This window comes from Chelonoidis abingdonii, chromosome 5 (genome assembly GCF_003597395.2).
Source record: "Chelonoidis abingdonii isolate Lonesome George chromosome 5, CheloAbing_2.0, whole genome shotgun sequence".
NCBI classification, from domain to species: Eukaryota; Metazoa; Chordata; order Testudines; family Testudinidae; genus Chelonoidis; species Chelonoidis abingdonii.
The window spans coordinates 60677508-60690585 of NC_133773.1; the positions used below are offsets into that span (position 1 = coordinate 60677508).

General features: G+C 44.1%; 1 protein-coding gene across 7 annotated transcripts in view; it reads right to left on the reverse strand.

Annotated features, from left to right (window-relative positions):
* The window catches only part of SH3D19 (SH3 domain containing 19), a 171970-nt gene that overhangs the window by 67659 nt on the left and 91233 nt on the right, over positions 1-13078 (reverse strand). For all 7 annotated transcript variants that reach the window (XM_075066320.1, XM_075066319.1, XM_075066318.1 and 4 more), the window contains one exon: positions 6914-6954. In XM_075066320.1, the coding sequence (XP_074922421.1) occupies positions 6914-6954 (41 nt within the window). The remainder of the gene's footprint in view (positions 1-6913; positions 6955-13078) is intronic.

Genomic DNA, 13078 nt, shown 5'->3' on the forward strand with positions numbered 1-13078 from the left:
TGTAAAGCGTGGGATTCATTGTCGCAAAGATGGGTTGTAGATCCCTGTATGGATGCGTTGGAGGGGTTTTAGCTGGGGGCTGTATGTGCTATGGCCCAGTGGAGTCCTGTTGGTTTCCTTTCTTTGGGTTTGTCTTGCAGTGGCGGCTTCTGGGTTTACACGTCTGCTCTGCCTGATCATGTTTCCTTATTTCCTTGTGCCGGGATATTGAGTTTTGAGAAATGCTTGGTGGAGATTTTGTAGGTTGTTGGTCTCTCGTCTGAGGGGTTAGAGCAGATGCGGTTGTACCTCAATGCTTTGCTGTAGACAATGGATCGTGTGCATGTGCCCGGGATGAGTAGCTGGAGGCATGAACGTAGGCATAGCGGTGCGGTTATAGATTTTTCTGCATATGTAGGGTGGTGTTTAATGTGACCATCGCTTATTTGCCACCGTGGTGGTCTAGAAAGTTCGGAATCCTCCCGTGTAGATTGCGTCCTGCTGAGTTGATGGTGGGTGTGACGCTGTTGAATTGTGGTGGTAATTTTTCCAGAGTCTCCTTCCCCATGGGTCCAGATGATGAAGATGTTCATCAAATGTTAGCGTAGGTAGAGAAGGGGCGTGAAGTGGACTAGAAGGCTGAGGAAGCGTTGTTTCCAGGTCAGCCATACAAAATCATTCGCCATATTGTTGCGGCATTGCGCGCGTGCCATAGCAGTGCCACTGATCTGGACGATGATGTATTGTCATCAAATTTGGAAATAGTTTGTGTGGAGTATAAGGCACAGAGCCTCAGCAGCCAGTTTGTGCTGTGGGCATCATTCAAGCGTGATAACTGTCCTGACAGCTTGCTTATTCCATCTGTGATGTGGTTGTTCTGTGTGAGAGCCTCTACTAATCCATTGGTGGCCTAGGATGGTGTTTTCTGCGAGTGACCAATGCATTGCAGTTCCTCCAGGAAATCAGTGGCTGTCATGGAGATAGCGCTGGGAGCTGCCTGGTGCATAGGGTCTGAGTAGAGAGTCCACATATCCAAGACCAGTCCCTTCAGTTGAGGTGCCAATGCCCCGAGATGGATGTGGTGTTTCAGGTTTCCGGGTTTTGTGGATCTTGCGGTAGTAGATAGATAACATCTGTCGGGGCATCTAAGGGTATGTTGATTTGTTCTGTGTTAGTGTATGGGAAAGTGCCCTGGAGTAGATGGTGCAGTTCTTAGGTGTTTCCTCAGCCTGGGATTCTGAGGAATTGGCCTGTTAGAATTTTATTTGGAGAGTTGTCTGGCAGCCTCCTTTGGTAGTCGACCTTGTTCTGATACAACAGCACCTCCTTTATCAGCCTCTTTGCTGATTAATGTCAGGGGTGTTTTTCTAGGCTGTGCGATGCATTGCGTCCTGCACGACTTAGCGTATGAGGCAAGCGCCATTTGTTGTTTTTCCACGATCTCTGCCTGTGCACGTCGGCGGGCATAATTTCAATGCTCTATAGGTCCAGACTGTCATTTTCGCACCCTGCAGGTAGGAGTCCAGTGGAGTTCTTTCTTCTTTGTTGCTGTTGCTGGGGAGGGTAACCTGTTGTATTCAGTGCACTGTTCGAGCTGTGTTCCTGCGAAGCTATTCTTTGGAGTCCGGGAGACGGCAAAAGTAGGCTTCCAGGATTGCCCAGCAGAACTGTATCGATGTTGGTGGGTGGCTGGCAGGGCAGAAAGGAGAGTCCTGAGCTTAGGACAGACTTTTCCTTCTGCGGCGTGACAGTTTGTAGTTGGGATGATTGACGACTATTCTCTGGGTGGGTTAGGGGTACCTTATGCGTTGTGGCCCCATGTGTCAGGTAGGAGTTTAGACAGCTCTTCTTACAGTCCTTTTTCCTTTTGTAGAGAGGTTGAACTGGCAGTAATGCTAGATCTCCTGCTTATCTTTTCATGCTGAAATCCATTTTTATGGAACGTTTTTGGCTTATTAATAAAGTCTCCAGGTTGGAGCAGCTCTTTTTGCTGTTTTCCTGTTTGCTGGTATAGGATGCTGATCAGGTGGTAGGTGGTTCCTCAGTTTCTTTGATAGAGTATGGCATAATCTCTCACTGTGGCCTGTGTAGTATGTAGATAGCAGTGGATTTTTTACCTTTAGTCCATTAGGTATGATGTCCATCCGTTTGCATTTGGAAAGGAAGATGATATCTGTCTGTATTTGTGCAAGTTTCTTCATGAGGTTGATGGATTTCACAAAGGTCTGACTGGATAATTTTCATAAGACAAGAGGTTCAGATAATTGGGAGCTTTGTTGTTATGAAGCTCTTTAAAACCAGAGTGCTGAAGCTAGCACCTCAATCAACTCCTAAACTTCACTCTGGCAGAGTTTAGGAGCCTCCATTATGCAGAATATAGCTGCTCTGCAGGACTGAAGCTCCACATGGGAGGTATGCTCCAGTCAGACAGTTAATAGCCCCAGGGAACATAACCAAATTTTGGTCAAACCTAGTGTTTCAGTTAATTGCAGTTTGAATGTAATAGTGCATCTGTGAAAGCAAGTCAGTGAAATCTTAGGGATGTGTAGCTACCAGCTAGTCATATTAATGCAGAAGTATAGATGGTAAACCTTGAAGTGCACCAGGAAAGTACTGCTTGCAGATATCAGCATGAAGAAATTTTCATGGCAGATATCACTTCAGAGGATAAACTAAGTTGCCAAAGCATGAATACAGGAGCTTAAAACACAAAATGTACATCTGCTGCCACAAAGAAAAGGGCAACTGTCAGCTTCCGGCTCATCTAGCTACAGCCCTACCATTGTGGGAGAGTCTGTCCAGACAGGGACATTCCACCAGCAGCTGCTGCCAATCACTCAGCTTCCTCACTCCATCCACAAAAAGGTATTAATAAAGGTGAGCTATAAAACCTGCTGTCCACAATGCAAGTTACTACTGCTCCTCTTACCTCTAGCCACATTCTTGCCTAGCAGATGACATCAGTGGAATGAGTCATAAAACATCTTCCTGTGTCAGCTGCTGCTATACCTGGCTCCAGCTATACCTGTACAGTTTCCCATCCTTGCCAAAGGCATGAACCCCACTATTCTCCATCTCAAACATTAAAAACTTTCACAGACTTTCATAGTCTGTTTGGTTTTTTCCTTCTCTGACATAAGTCTTATTTTCAAATATCTGTTTTGTTTAAACTGGAAGACGTACTGAGCTGGCTTTTCATAAGCCAATGTTTCTTTACAGTTCAGGTAATTGCATGTGTTTATTTTTATATATAAATACTGAATTTCTCTAAATAGTCCATGTGCTTTATTATTATTTTTGTTTGTATTATAATAGTGTCTGGAGGCTCCTACCATAATAAGGGCCCCATTGTGCTGAGCATACAATACATAGAGCCCTGGATGATAGAGCAGTTATTGAGGCTAGGAAATGGTGGTAATGGAGAGGAAGAAATTGGGGGTTGTACCCCTTTCTACTATTTCTCTCTGTCCTCTAAATTGTGACATCTTAACTTTACTAAGGAAATCAATCTCAGGAAGAAGGGACTCTGCTGAGCTACCTAGCCATTTGAAATTATATGTTTTTATCTCCCCAACTAGGGCTACAGTCAGGGACAGCAGGAGAGAAATACAACTCCCCACTCCTCTGCTAAAAGCAGAGAGAGATGGAGAGAGATAAAACTCTCAGCTTCAATCCATTTTAACCGCTGTCCTCAGGTTGTAAACTTTGCTGACAGCTGTCATGAGGCCTTGCAAATGGAAGCTAATGATACCACGGAAGTTGAGATTCGAAAAAGAAAGAGGTTTCTAATGTGATCAAGGAAATATTGTTATAGTAGATACTGTACATTCTTGAGATTAATATTAAGAGTGAGTTGGGATCAGTCAGAGCTAGAGTTTTGATTCAGGACTATCAATAACTAAGATTGTTGGCATCCAGGTGACTATGGTTTTATATATTCTGTCTATATAAATATATAATGGCTGTTTCACCCCTTTTTAAATCATGGGATAGGTCTCTCTGAATATTTTAACACACCTGATCATATACTAGTACTATATTATCATTACTTATTATTTGTTTTGTATTTGCTTGATTGCTCATTGAGAGAAATTATACATATAATTGCCATAGATGGTGCATGAGTCTTTCCTTTAGGGAAGGCTATGGAGCGCCAGAAACTCCCTAGAAGTGTGTGTGTGGGGCACTCCAGCACTCGGACCATGGCTCCACCCCGTGAGGTCCCACCCCTTCTTGGCCTCTTTCCCCTGAACCCCTGCACCCACTCCGCCTCTTTCCCCCCTCCCCCTAGACCCCATCCTCACTACGCTACCTGGTGCTGGGCCTTAGGCTCTGCTACAGGGCTCCTCACTGCCCCCCCCTCCCGGCTCCTCACTGCCCACTCCCCGGGTTCCCTACTGCCCCGAACACCCCCCCTCTGCCTCCACCCAGGCTCCTTATTGCCCCCTACCCAGGGCTCATTGCTGCTCCACCATGCCCCCCAGGGCTAAGTCCTATCCTTTCCTCCCACTCACACCCTGTGAGGTCCTAGTAGAGGAAGGGGAAAGGCCCGTGCTGCCGCCGGGGGCAAGATGGCTCAGGGGTATGGCTGCCTGGGGAGCTTGTGGGGAGACAGGAGGTCCAGGGCATCCACCACTTCTCCTTGCAGTGGGGAGGACAGTACGGCTTGTTTGGTTCCCCACCACCGAGGGGCACAGGGAAGTGCTGCCTTCCTGAGTCACTGCCAAGGGGAGCTGGGCATGGGCCCATGGGCTGCGCCAGCAGCCACACTGAGACCACCCCACTGGCATTCTGCTCTGGGATCCCCACTTGGCAGAGTGCAGTACTGTGGACAGCCTGGAGATGTGCCTGTGGATGAGCAGAGCCAGAGCACCATGCCAGAGGCAGACAGGGGGGAAGAGGCAGAGTGGGAGTGGGGCCTCAGGGCGGAGCAGGGGCAGAGCTCAGGAGAGGAACATAGGATGTGACCCACACTGCATCCAGCATTTGCCCCCTGCATGGCCAGCCTTTTTTATTTTGGGGAGGCTTAGCTCAGTGGTTTGAGCATTGGCCTGCTAAACCCAGGGTTGTGAGTTCAATCCTTAAGGAGGCCACTTAGGGATCTGGGGCAAAAATCAGTACTTGGTCCTGCTAGTGAAGGCAGGGGGCTGGACTCAATGACCTTTCAAGGTCCCTTCTAGTTCTAGGAGATAGGTATATCTCCAATTATAAAATATAAAAAGCCCTTTATACATGCTACCCCTGGATAACTGCCTTTATATGTCTAGGATTTGTGAAATGTTACTCCATAATTGTGTAATGCTTTTGTGGATGGTTTTATAACTAAAACAAAGGACTGTGGCGCAGACAATCTGGATTCAATTCCTGGCTCCAGCAGACTTCCTGCGTGACCTTGGATGAGCCACAGTCTCTCAATCCCTCAATTTCCCATTGTAAAATGGGAATAACAATGGCAGCACCAGTGTATAGAAAGTGCTGCGTTTTAAGCATAGCATCATGAAGACTTGTTCTGAGTAGTTAGCAACCCAGTGCTTACAGAGCTGCTGAGCACCTTGTGCCCTGTCTATACTAGAGATCCCACAATTGCTAGCACAGGGGGGAGATGGATCAGTGATAGCAACAGTGGAGAAGTTTAGTAGGAAAAAAACACACTAGTGTACATATAGCTGAAGACAAGATACCTTTCTGAAATGCCAGCTAATGTCGTCAAAAGACAAACATGAAACACAGAGGAATGAAAACATTATTTTGGATGATTCCAAGTGAAGTGAATATCTGAGAACGTCATGGGTGGGGTTAAGAGGACAGAAAGAGAAGATAAAGAGAGAGAAGTTAGACAAGGCATAGACTAGACTTTCATCCAAGGCCTAAAAACAATCTCTACCCCAAAATTAAACCACATTCATGGGTCCAAACCCAGCTCCCATTAAAGTCAATGTAAGTTTTGCCATTGACTTTAATGAAAGCAGGAAGATGCTCGAACCAACCAGTCAAGTTAAAGTAGGCAACTAACAGCCACATTCTTCAGAATCAGATATACACAGTTCACAGCACAAATGTACAGATAAGAGAAAGGCTAGTGTTCTGCAAGAAGAAATATCTCAGCAGCAACTGGGAGACATGGTCTAAAACAGGGGTGGGCAAATTAAGGCCCGTGGGACAGATCTGGCCTGCAAGCCATTTTAAACTGGCCCGCAAGCTGCACCACGTGGCTCGGCCCCGCTCCAGCACTTCAGCTGGGGCACTGGATCAGGGGCTGGACCACGCGGTTTGGCTCCACTCCGATGAGAGATGCAGGGTGGTGCCTGCGGAGGCAGTGTGCAGAGCCACCTGGCCGCACCTCTGCATAGAAGCCATAGAAGGGACATACCACTGCTTCCAGGAGCTGCTTCCAGGGAAGCACTGCTTGGAGCCTGCTCTCCTGAGCTTCTCCTCACCCCCACCTCCTGCCCCAGCCCTGATCCCCCTCCCACTCTCCAAACCCTTCGTTTGTAGCCCAGAGTACCTTCCTGCACCCCAAACCTCTCATTCCCAGCCCCGCCCTAGAGCCCGCACCCTTAGCCAGAACCTGCACCCCTTCCCGCATCCCTGCCCCAGCTCTGATCCCCATCCCACCCTCTGAACCTCTTGGTCCCAGCTCAGAGCACCCTCCTACACCCCAAACTCCTCATTCCCAGCCCCAATTTTGTGAGTATTCATGGCCCGACGTACAATTTCTATTCCCCGATGTGGCCCTCGGGCCAAAAAGTTTCCCCACCCTAGTCTAAAATGAGGCAAAGCAAAAACGGTTACAGTCTGTCAGATGATTAATGATTCTATAAACTTACCTTTGTTTAGTCATTTAATCTTCTCATAAAAGGTAGCCACTTGCTGGAAATGAAGATGTAGCAATTTGAAATTAAGAGACCCAAGAGTAGAAGAAAAATAGACTTACTTCTCTTGATTGCTGCTCTAATGGATGACAGGGGTCCTTGGCTTAATAAAGAAAAGAAAGAAAATTAAGTACATCACTAATCCACAGGGAAAAAGACAAGTAGCTCACATTACTCAGAGCTTCTGTACCAGGTGGAAAGTACATTGTCATACACAAACTCACAGCACAGTATCTGGTTGTCTTTTACAAAAATAAAAAGGGCAACTTCATATTTTACAACAAGATTCATGTTTCCCCGCATCTCTTAGACTACAGAAATTTGTCTCAAATTGCAAATATATGTACCCACATCTAGGGCCGGTGCAAGGATGTTCTGCGCCTAGGCGAAACTTCCACCTTGCTCCCCCCCCACACCTGTGCCCCCCCCATAGCAGCTCCCCCCCTCTGCCCTGAGGCGCCCGCCTTGCGGCAGCTCCCCCTCCACCCTGAGGCACCCCCTCGCCCCAGCTCACTCCTGCTCTGCACACGAGCACCCTGAGCACGTCGTGGCTGCTTCACTTCTCCCGCCTCCCAGGCTTGTGGATCCTAAGCTTATTGGCACTGCAAGCCTGGGAGGCAGGAGAAATGAAGCAGCTCACCCCTGCCCTGCTTCCACCCCGAGCACGCCACGGCCACTTCACTTCTCCTGCCTCCCAGGCTTGTGGCGCCAATCAGCTTTGGCACCGCAAGCCTGGGAGGCGGGAGAAACAAAGCGGCCACGGCGTGCTCGGGGAGGAGGCGGGGCAGGGGTGAGCTGGGGCAGGGAGTTCCCCCGCCTGCCACCCCCACCCCTTACTTGCTGCAGGAAGCCCTCCCTGCGGCTCCCCTGCCCCAGCTCCCTCTGCCTAAATGCCGGAGGCGACTGGGGCGGCCAAAGATCCGGCCGCCGCGGTCACTGCCAAAGAAAATGGTGCTCCCCAAATGCCAGCGCCCTAGGCGACCGCGTAGGTCGCCTAAATGGTTGCACAGGCCCTGCCCACATCCAACTCTTTCTAATGAAAAATAGTATATGATTTTAAATCTAAGGTCATGCAAAAGCTGCAAGATGATTTTCTTTTAAAATATTATGTTTTCTGAATAGTGTGGTGAAGTTCAGATTAGTCACATCAGATTGGAAAACTTTGGAAGATTATCACAGTTCATATATTATCAGATTACTTAGCATTTTATAACTGGACATTCTTGTAAATAAGCAAAAATGCAAACAATAAAATCCCACACTTCATTTGCTAAACATTTTCAACAGCTACTTTAAAAAACGATTTTATCTTCACAGTCAGCTGGGTTTGCAGCTTTCATTAACAGCTTACAGGGGAAAAACCCATGACTGGCAATTTGTTGATATGCAAGGACAGACAAATCCGTTTCTTTCTGGCAACTCATTTGTTTTCTTACTAGAGCTAAGGTCATTGATACTTTCCTTATGAGATAGTTATTTAATCTAGACATAACAGCGTTCTTTACTCTGCACCGACAATCCAGAAGAACTTGAGAACATTCACGTTTTTAAAGTAGTATATTATCTTCAAGAACATAATATTAAGAATCTGGCAAAACATTAAGCCACAAGAAGTCTTAAAATCACTCACTAATAACCTTATTCTGAAACCAAACATGTTTTACACAGTACAGATAAAAAATAAGGCCCAACTCTTTAGTGAGAATTCTGTGGGAAAACCAATATTCATGTTAAAGGCTAAAGACTAATTTGTACCAAATACAGTATATTTAATACAATGTCTTTAATACAAACAGCTGAGTTTACATAAGACTTTTCCACTCCTGCAGCTCAACAAGTGGTACCAATGGCGTGAGTATTAGTGTAGACAGACAACTGGCATAAGGCCTGGCAGTAATGGGAGACTTTAACTACCCAAATATCTGTTGGAAAAGTAATCTCGCAAAACACGTTTTTTAATCAATTCTCAGAATGTAAGGGGGACAATTTTTTGATTTAGAAATGGAGGACGTGACCTTTAGTAGTTGTTCAGAAGGTGACTGAGGACTAGTGGCGGATTTAGAGTTAGTGGGGCCCCATGCGCAGCTTCATTTTTGCCTCCCCAAAAAACCCAGCCAAGAAAAAGAATATTCCCTCATATCTCCTCCCCATTTTTCATTCTTTTGTTCTTCATTCTCCTCCTATATTATAAGTAATAGGAAGTAAATGAAAATAAAGTGAAGTACTTTGATTGTTTCGGAGTCTAACTTTTTTCCCCACAGACCATTTGAAAATTGCTGAGTGTCTCGGCGGACCACTTAATGATCTTTCCAAAAGTTGTTTGTACCATTAGCTAACTATTGTAAAGTGCTTTGAGTAAAAGCTCTTTATTAAAAAAAAATCAAAAAAAAAATCTTAATAACCTTTCCTCGGTCCACCTGAATGAAGTTCTCAGACCACAGTTTGAGAACTTCTGGTCTAGATGAAAGCTTGTATTTGCATTACGCCAACATGAAAAATGTGTAAAAATAAAAAAAGTATAGATGATGCATGAATGGAAAAATAAAAAAAGTTAACTTCCTCTGAAGAAACATTCAATTGGGCGGAGGGGGGAAATGTATTCAGATAGCTTTTTTCTACACTTTTTCTTTACAAAATTGTCAATTAAGTCATCGTAAGTAATATTTTGTAAAGAGGCACTTTCCATTGTCAATATTGCCGAACTTGTCAAATGTTCCTGACTCATCGTATTTCGCAAATAATTTTTAACTCATTTCAATACAGAAAAAGAATGTACACCAGAAGCATTTGTGACAGGTATTGTTAAAAATATTTTCAGAAAGCTTTCTACATTTGGAAAGGTTGCCTGAAAACTGTCACGTACAAGTCTATACAAATCAACTGGTGATCTTGAAGCACAAACCTCATCGTCACGGGTGGCTCCAGGCTCCAGCACGCCAAGCGTCTGCTTGGGGCGGCATGCCGTGGGGGGCGCTCAGCCGGTTGCCGGCACGTCTGCGGAGGGTCCGCTGGTCCTGCGGCTCTGATGGACCTCCCACAGGCATGTCTGCGGAGGGTCCGCTGGTCCCGCGGCTCAGTCCGCAGGCACGCCTGCGGGAGGTCCACCAGAGCCACGGGACCGGCGACTGGCAGAGCGCCCCCTGCAGCATGCCGCCGTGCCTGGAGCGGCAAAATCTCTAAAGCCGCCCCTACTCATCATTTTCAATAAAGATTTGCGTCTATGTCCTCTAGGTAGAATTTACTTAATTTCTTACTGTAGTGGCTTTTAACATTTTTGTCCATACTTCTGTCAAAAACCACACAAAATAAATCAGTTTTCTTTAGAGATTTACCTCCACTCTGCAATTGCACTATTATTGTGCCACAAATAACACTGACCATCTCAATGATAATCTTCTCTTTCCCTTGTAACTTGATTTAATTGTCTCTAGTTTAATCAAAAAATAACTTCCTGCTTTTTTTACGCTCATCAGATATATCAGAGGAACCTATCTTTTCTGTTAATGTTAGTGCCTCTGCTTCCACTGAGCCATAGCCATTTTGAACGTCCATGACAAAACTTAACTGAGGCTAACAATTGTGCAGCATTCAATAAATTTGTATCAACCTTTTGCAGCAATTTGCTAATGGCATTCTCTCTTTGAAATAAACAGTTCCACAAAAGAGTAAGAACAGCAATATTGTATTTTTCAAACTTTTCTGCTAAAGATTTTGGTTTAATTTTTGCATGCAATTTTTCAGAGTTTGATGTGGCTATGTCTCATAAGGTTTTCTTTATTCATCATAGCTCATTTTCAAAGCCAAAACAGCATCTGCATGAGCAGACCACCTGGAGTCACAAATTCTTTTGGCTGTCAAATGTTTTTCATTTGCCTGCTCCAAGAGTGATTTAGCATACTCCACCGATGCATGGAAACCAAAAAAGAGGCATACATGTTTTGAACAACGTCAAAAAAATTGTAGCTCCCTCATAAGGTTCGGCTGCAGAGATGCAGATTGAATTTAAGGAATGGCTGGAACATGGTGTGAATAAAGGAGAGGGGCTTGCATTGTCCAGTCTTGCCTGTAGACCTGAACATTTTCCTGCCATATTTGTGGCATTATCAAAGCTCTGCCATGGCAATTTTTGATGTCCAAATCTAAATTTGCAATTATTTCCAAAACGGTTGTCTCTAGACATTCAGAAATGCAGGATTTTAGCAGGACAAAACAAAGAAATCACTCTACAACTTCCCCATTGCCAGTCACATATCTTAAAATTAATGTTGATTGGTCTACATGACTCACATCTGGTGTTGAATCAACCATTATGGAATAATACTCAGCATCCTTTATTTCATCAGTGAATTGGCTTCTGAGCCTCTCTGTCATTATAGTGATGAATTCATCATAGGTTTGGTGTGTTAAAAAGTTGTTCTTCCCTGAGCCACAATACTGAAAATTTTTCAAATGTTTTTTGAGAAAATCATCAAAATTCACTAAGATATTCAAGGCAGGTTAAAAAATAACCTTTTCAATTTGACAATGATGACTCATTATGTCCTCTTAGAGGTAGTCCCAAAGAAGACAACAGTTTGACTGTGGCAACAACACGTCTCAGCACTTTCCTCCAATAAGAACACTCCTTTTCAAACTGAGCCGATGACACAGAAATCAATTCTTACACCTTTGAATGAACTTACATATAGCATTAATATGAGCTTTGGCAGTTTCATGATCAACAATATGTCTTGCAACACTCTCCAATTGGAGTGCCCGTCAACGAATGTTTGTTTTCCTTTACTATGGTCAGGGAATAATTTGCGAACATAACAGCAGACTGCCTTAGTAGTTTCCAGAAGGAAAAAAAAAAAAAAAAAATCAACTAAATTCTCATTTCTGTCGTCCCATTTTTTTTCATGCTCAGAAAATGGGACTCATGAACACCTATAAATTGCTTTCGTCCTGCAACCTCTACTCTTTTCTCAAATTTTCCATATTACCTACATTTTTTGGTTAATTTACTACGAAATATTCTATCAAATCCATTAAACAGATTTTGGCCATAATGCAATGTCTTCAGGGAAGGTTTCTTCCCTTACTTTGAAAAAATTACCAATATTTTGTAGTTCCATTGTCACTTCAGAGTCCATTTGTTCAACTTTTGCAATAATTGTGGTATCCCAACTTGGCAATGATCAGATAATTCAGATGTTTCGACACCCATACTTTTTGATGACTGTCCACTACTCAATACTTCAAGCTTTTTAAAATATGACGACAAACTCTCTTTTTGCTTAGCTTTGTCTTCTTACCTCACTTTCATTTTTTTTGCGTTTTTGACTGTCAGACTCATAGTGTCGCTTCATTATTGCTAAAAAACTGACCTTGATTTCAGGCAGATTAAAAATGTCTGAAAGAGCAGAGGTGTAGCCACGTGTGGGTCGTGGACCACCCAATTAGGTTTAACACAGTTAATCCCACATTTTTTAATCAGGCTCTGTAAAAATGGGATTTTGAACCATTACATACTAGTGACAAATTACAGGCATTGTTGCAAAGTGTGGGGGAGGGTGCTTTTGTTCAATTGGATAATTGATCAAGCAGACAGACTTTGATTGGCAAATGATGATTTCCTTTAGTTGCTGTTACTTCTTTGCTAGACGCTTCAAAAAACCACGTTTCCACAGTTCACAAAATAAGTTCGCAGAATGCAGAAAGCCTGGACCACTTTGCGACTTGCAACACTTATTACATTCAGTAATTTGTCTGATTTGTCCTGCATTTTGGGGCCCCCAATCGTTAGGAGCCCTGTGCCACTGCACAGGTTGTTCATGGTAAATCCGCCACTGCTGAGGACTGGTAACATGGTCCTGACACTAACTGGAGCAGAAGCATAGTCTACACCAAAATTCTAGATCCTGGGACATTTTACAGTAGAAATTCAGGAAGGCCATAGAAGAAAAAGTTCTCATATTAACCCCCATCTTCTCCAAATTAACTAATAATTTCTCATGTGTAACTGTATCAAACGCCTTACTGACATCCAGGTAGATTAGAGCTACTGCATTTCTTTTGTCTAAAAAAATCAGTTATCTTCTCAAAGAAAGCTAATAGTAATTTTGTTACTACCTCTTAAATACAATAATTGAAACAACTGTAGAAAAATCTACAATTACTGTTATCATTTAGGCTACTTACCTTTTGCAGTTCACCAAGCTTCAACTAGGAAACATCCTAACAGCCCT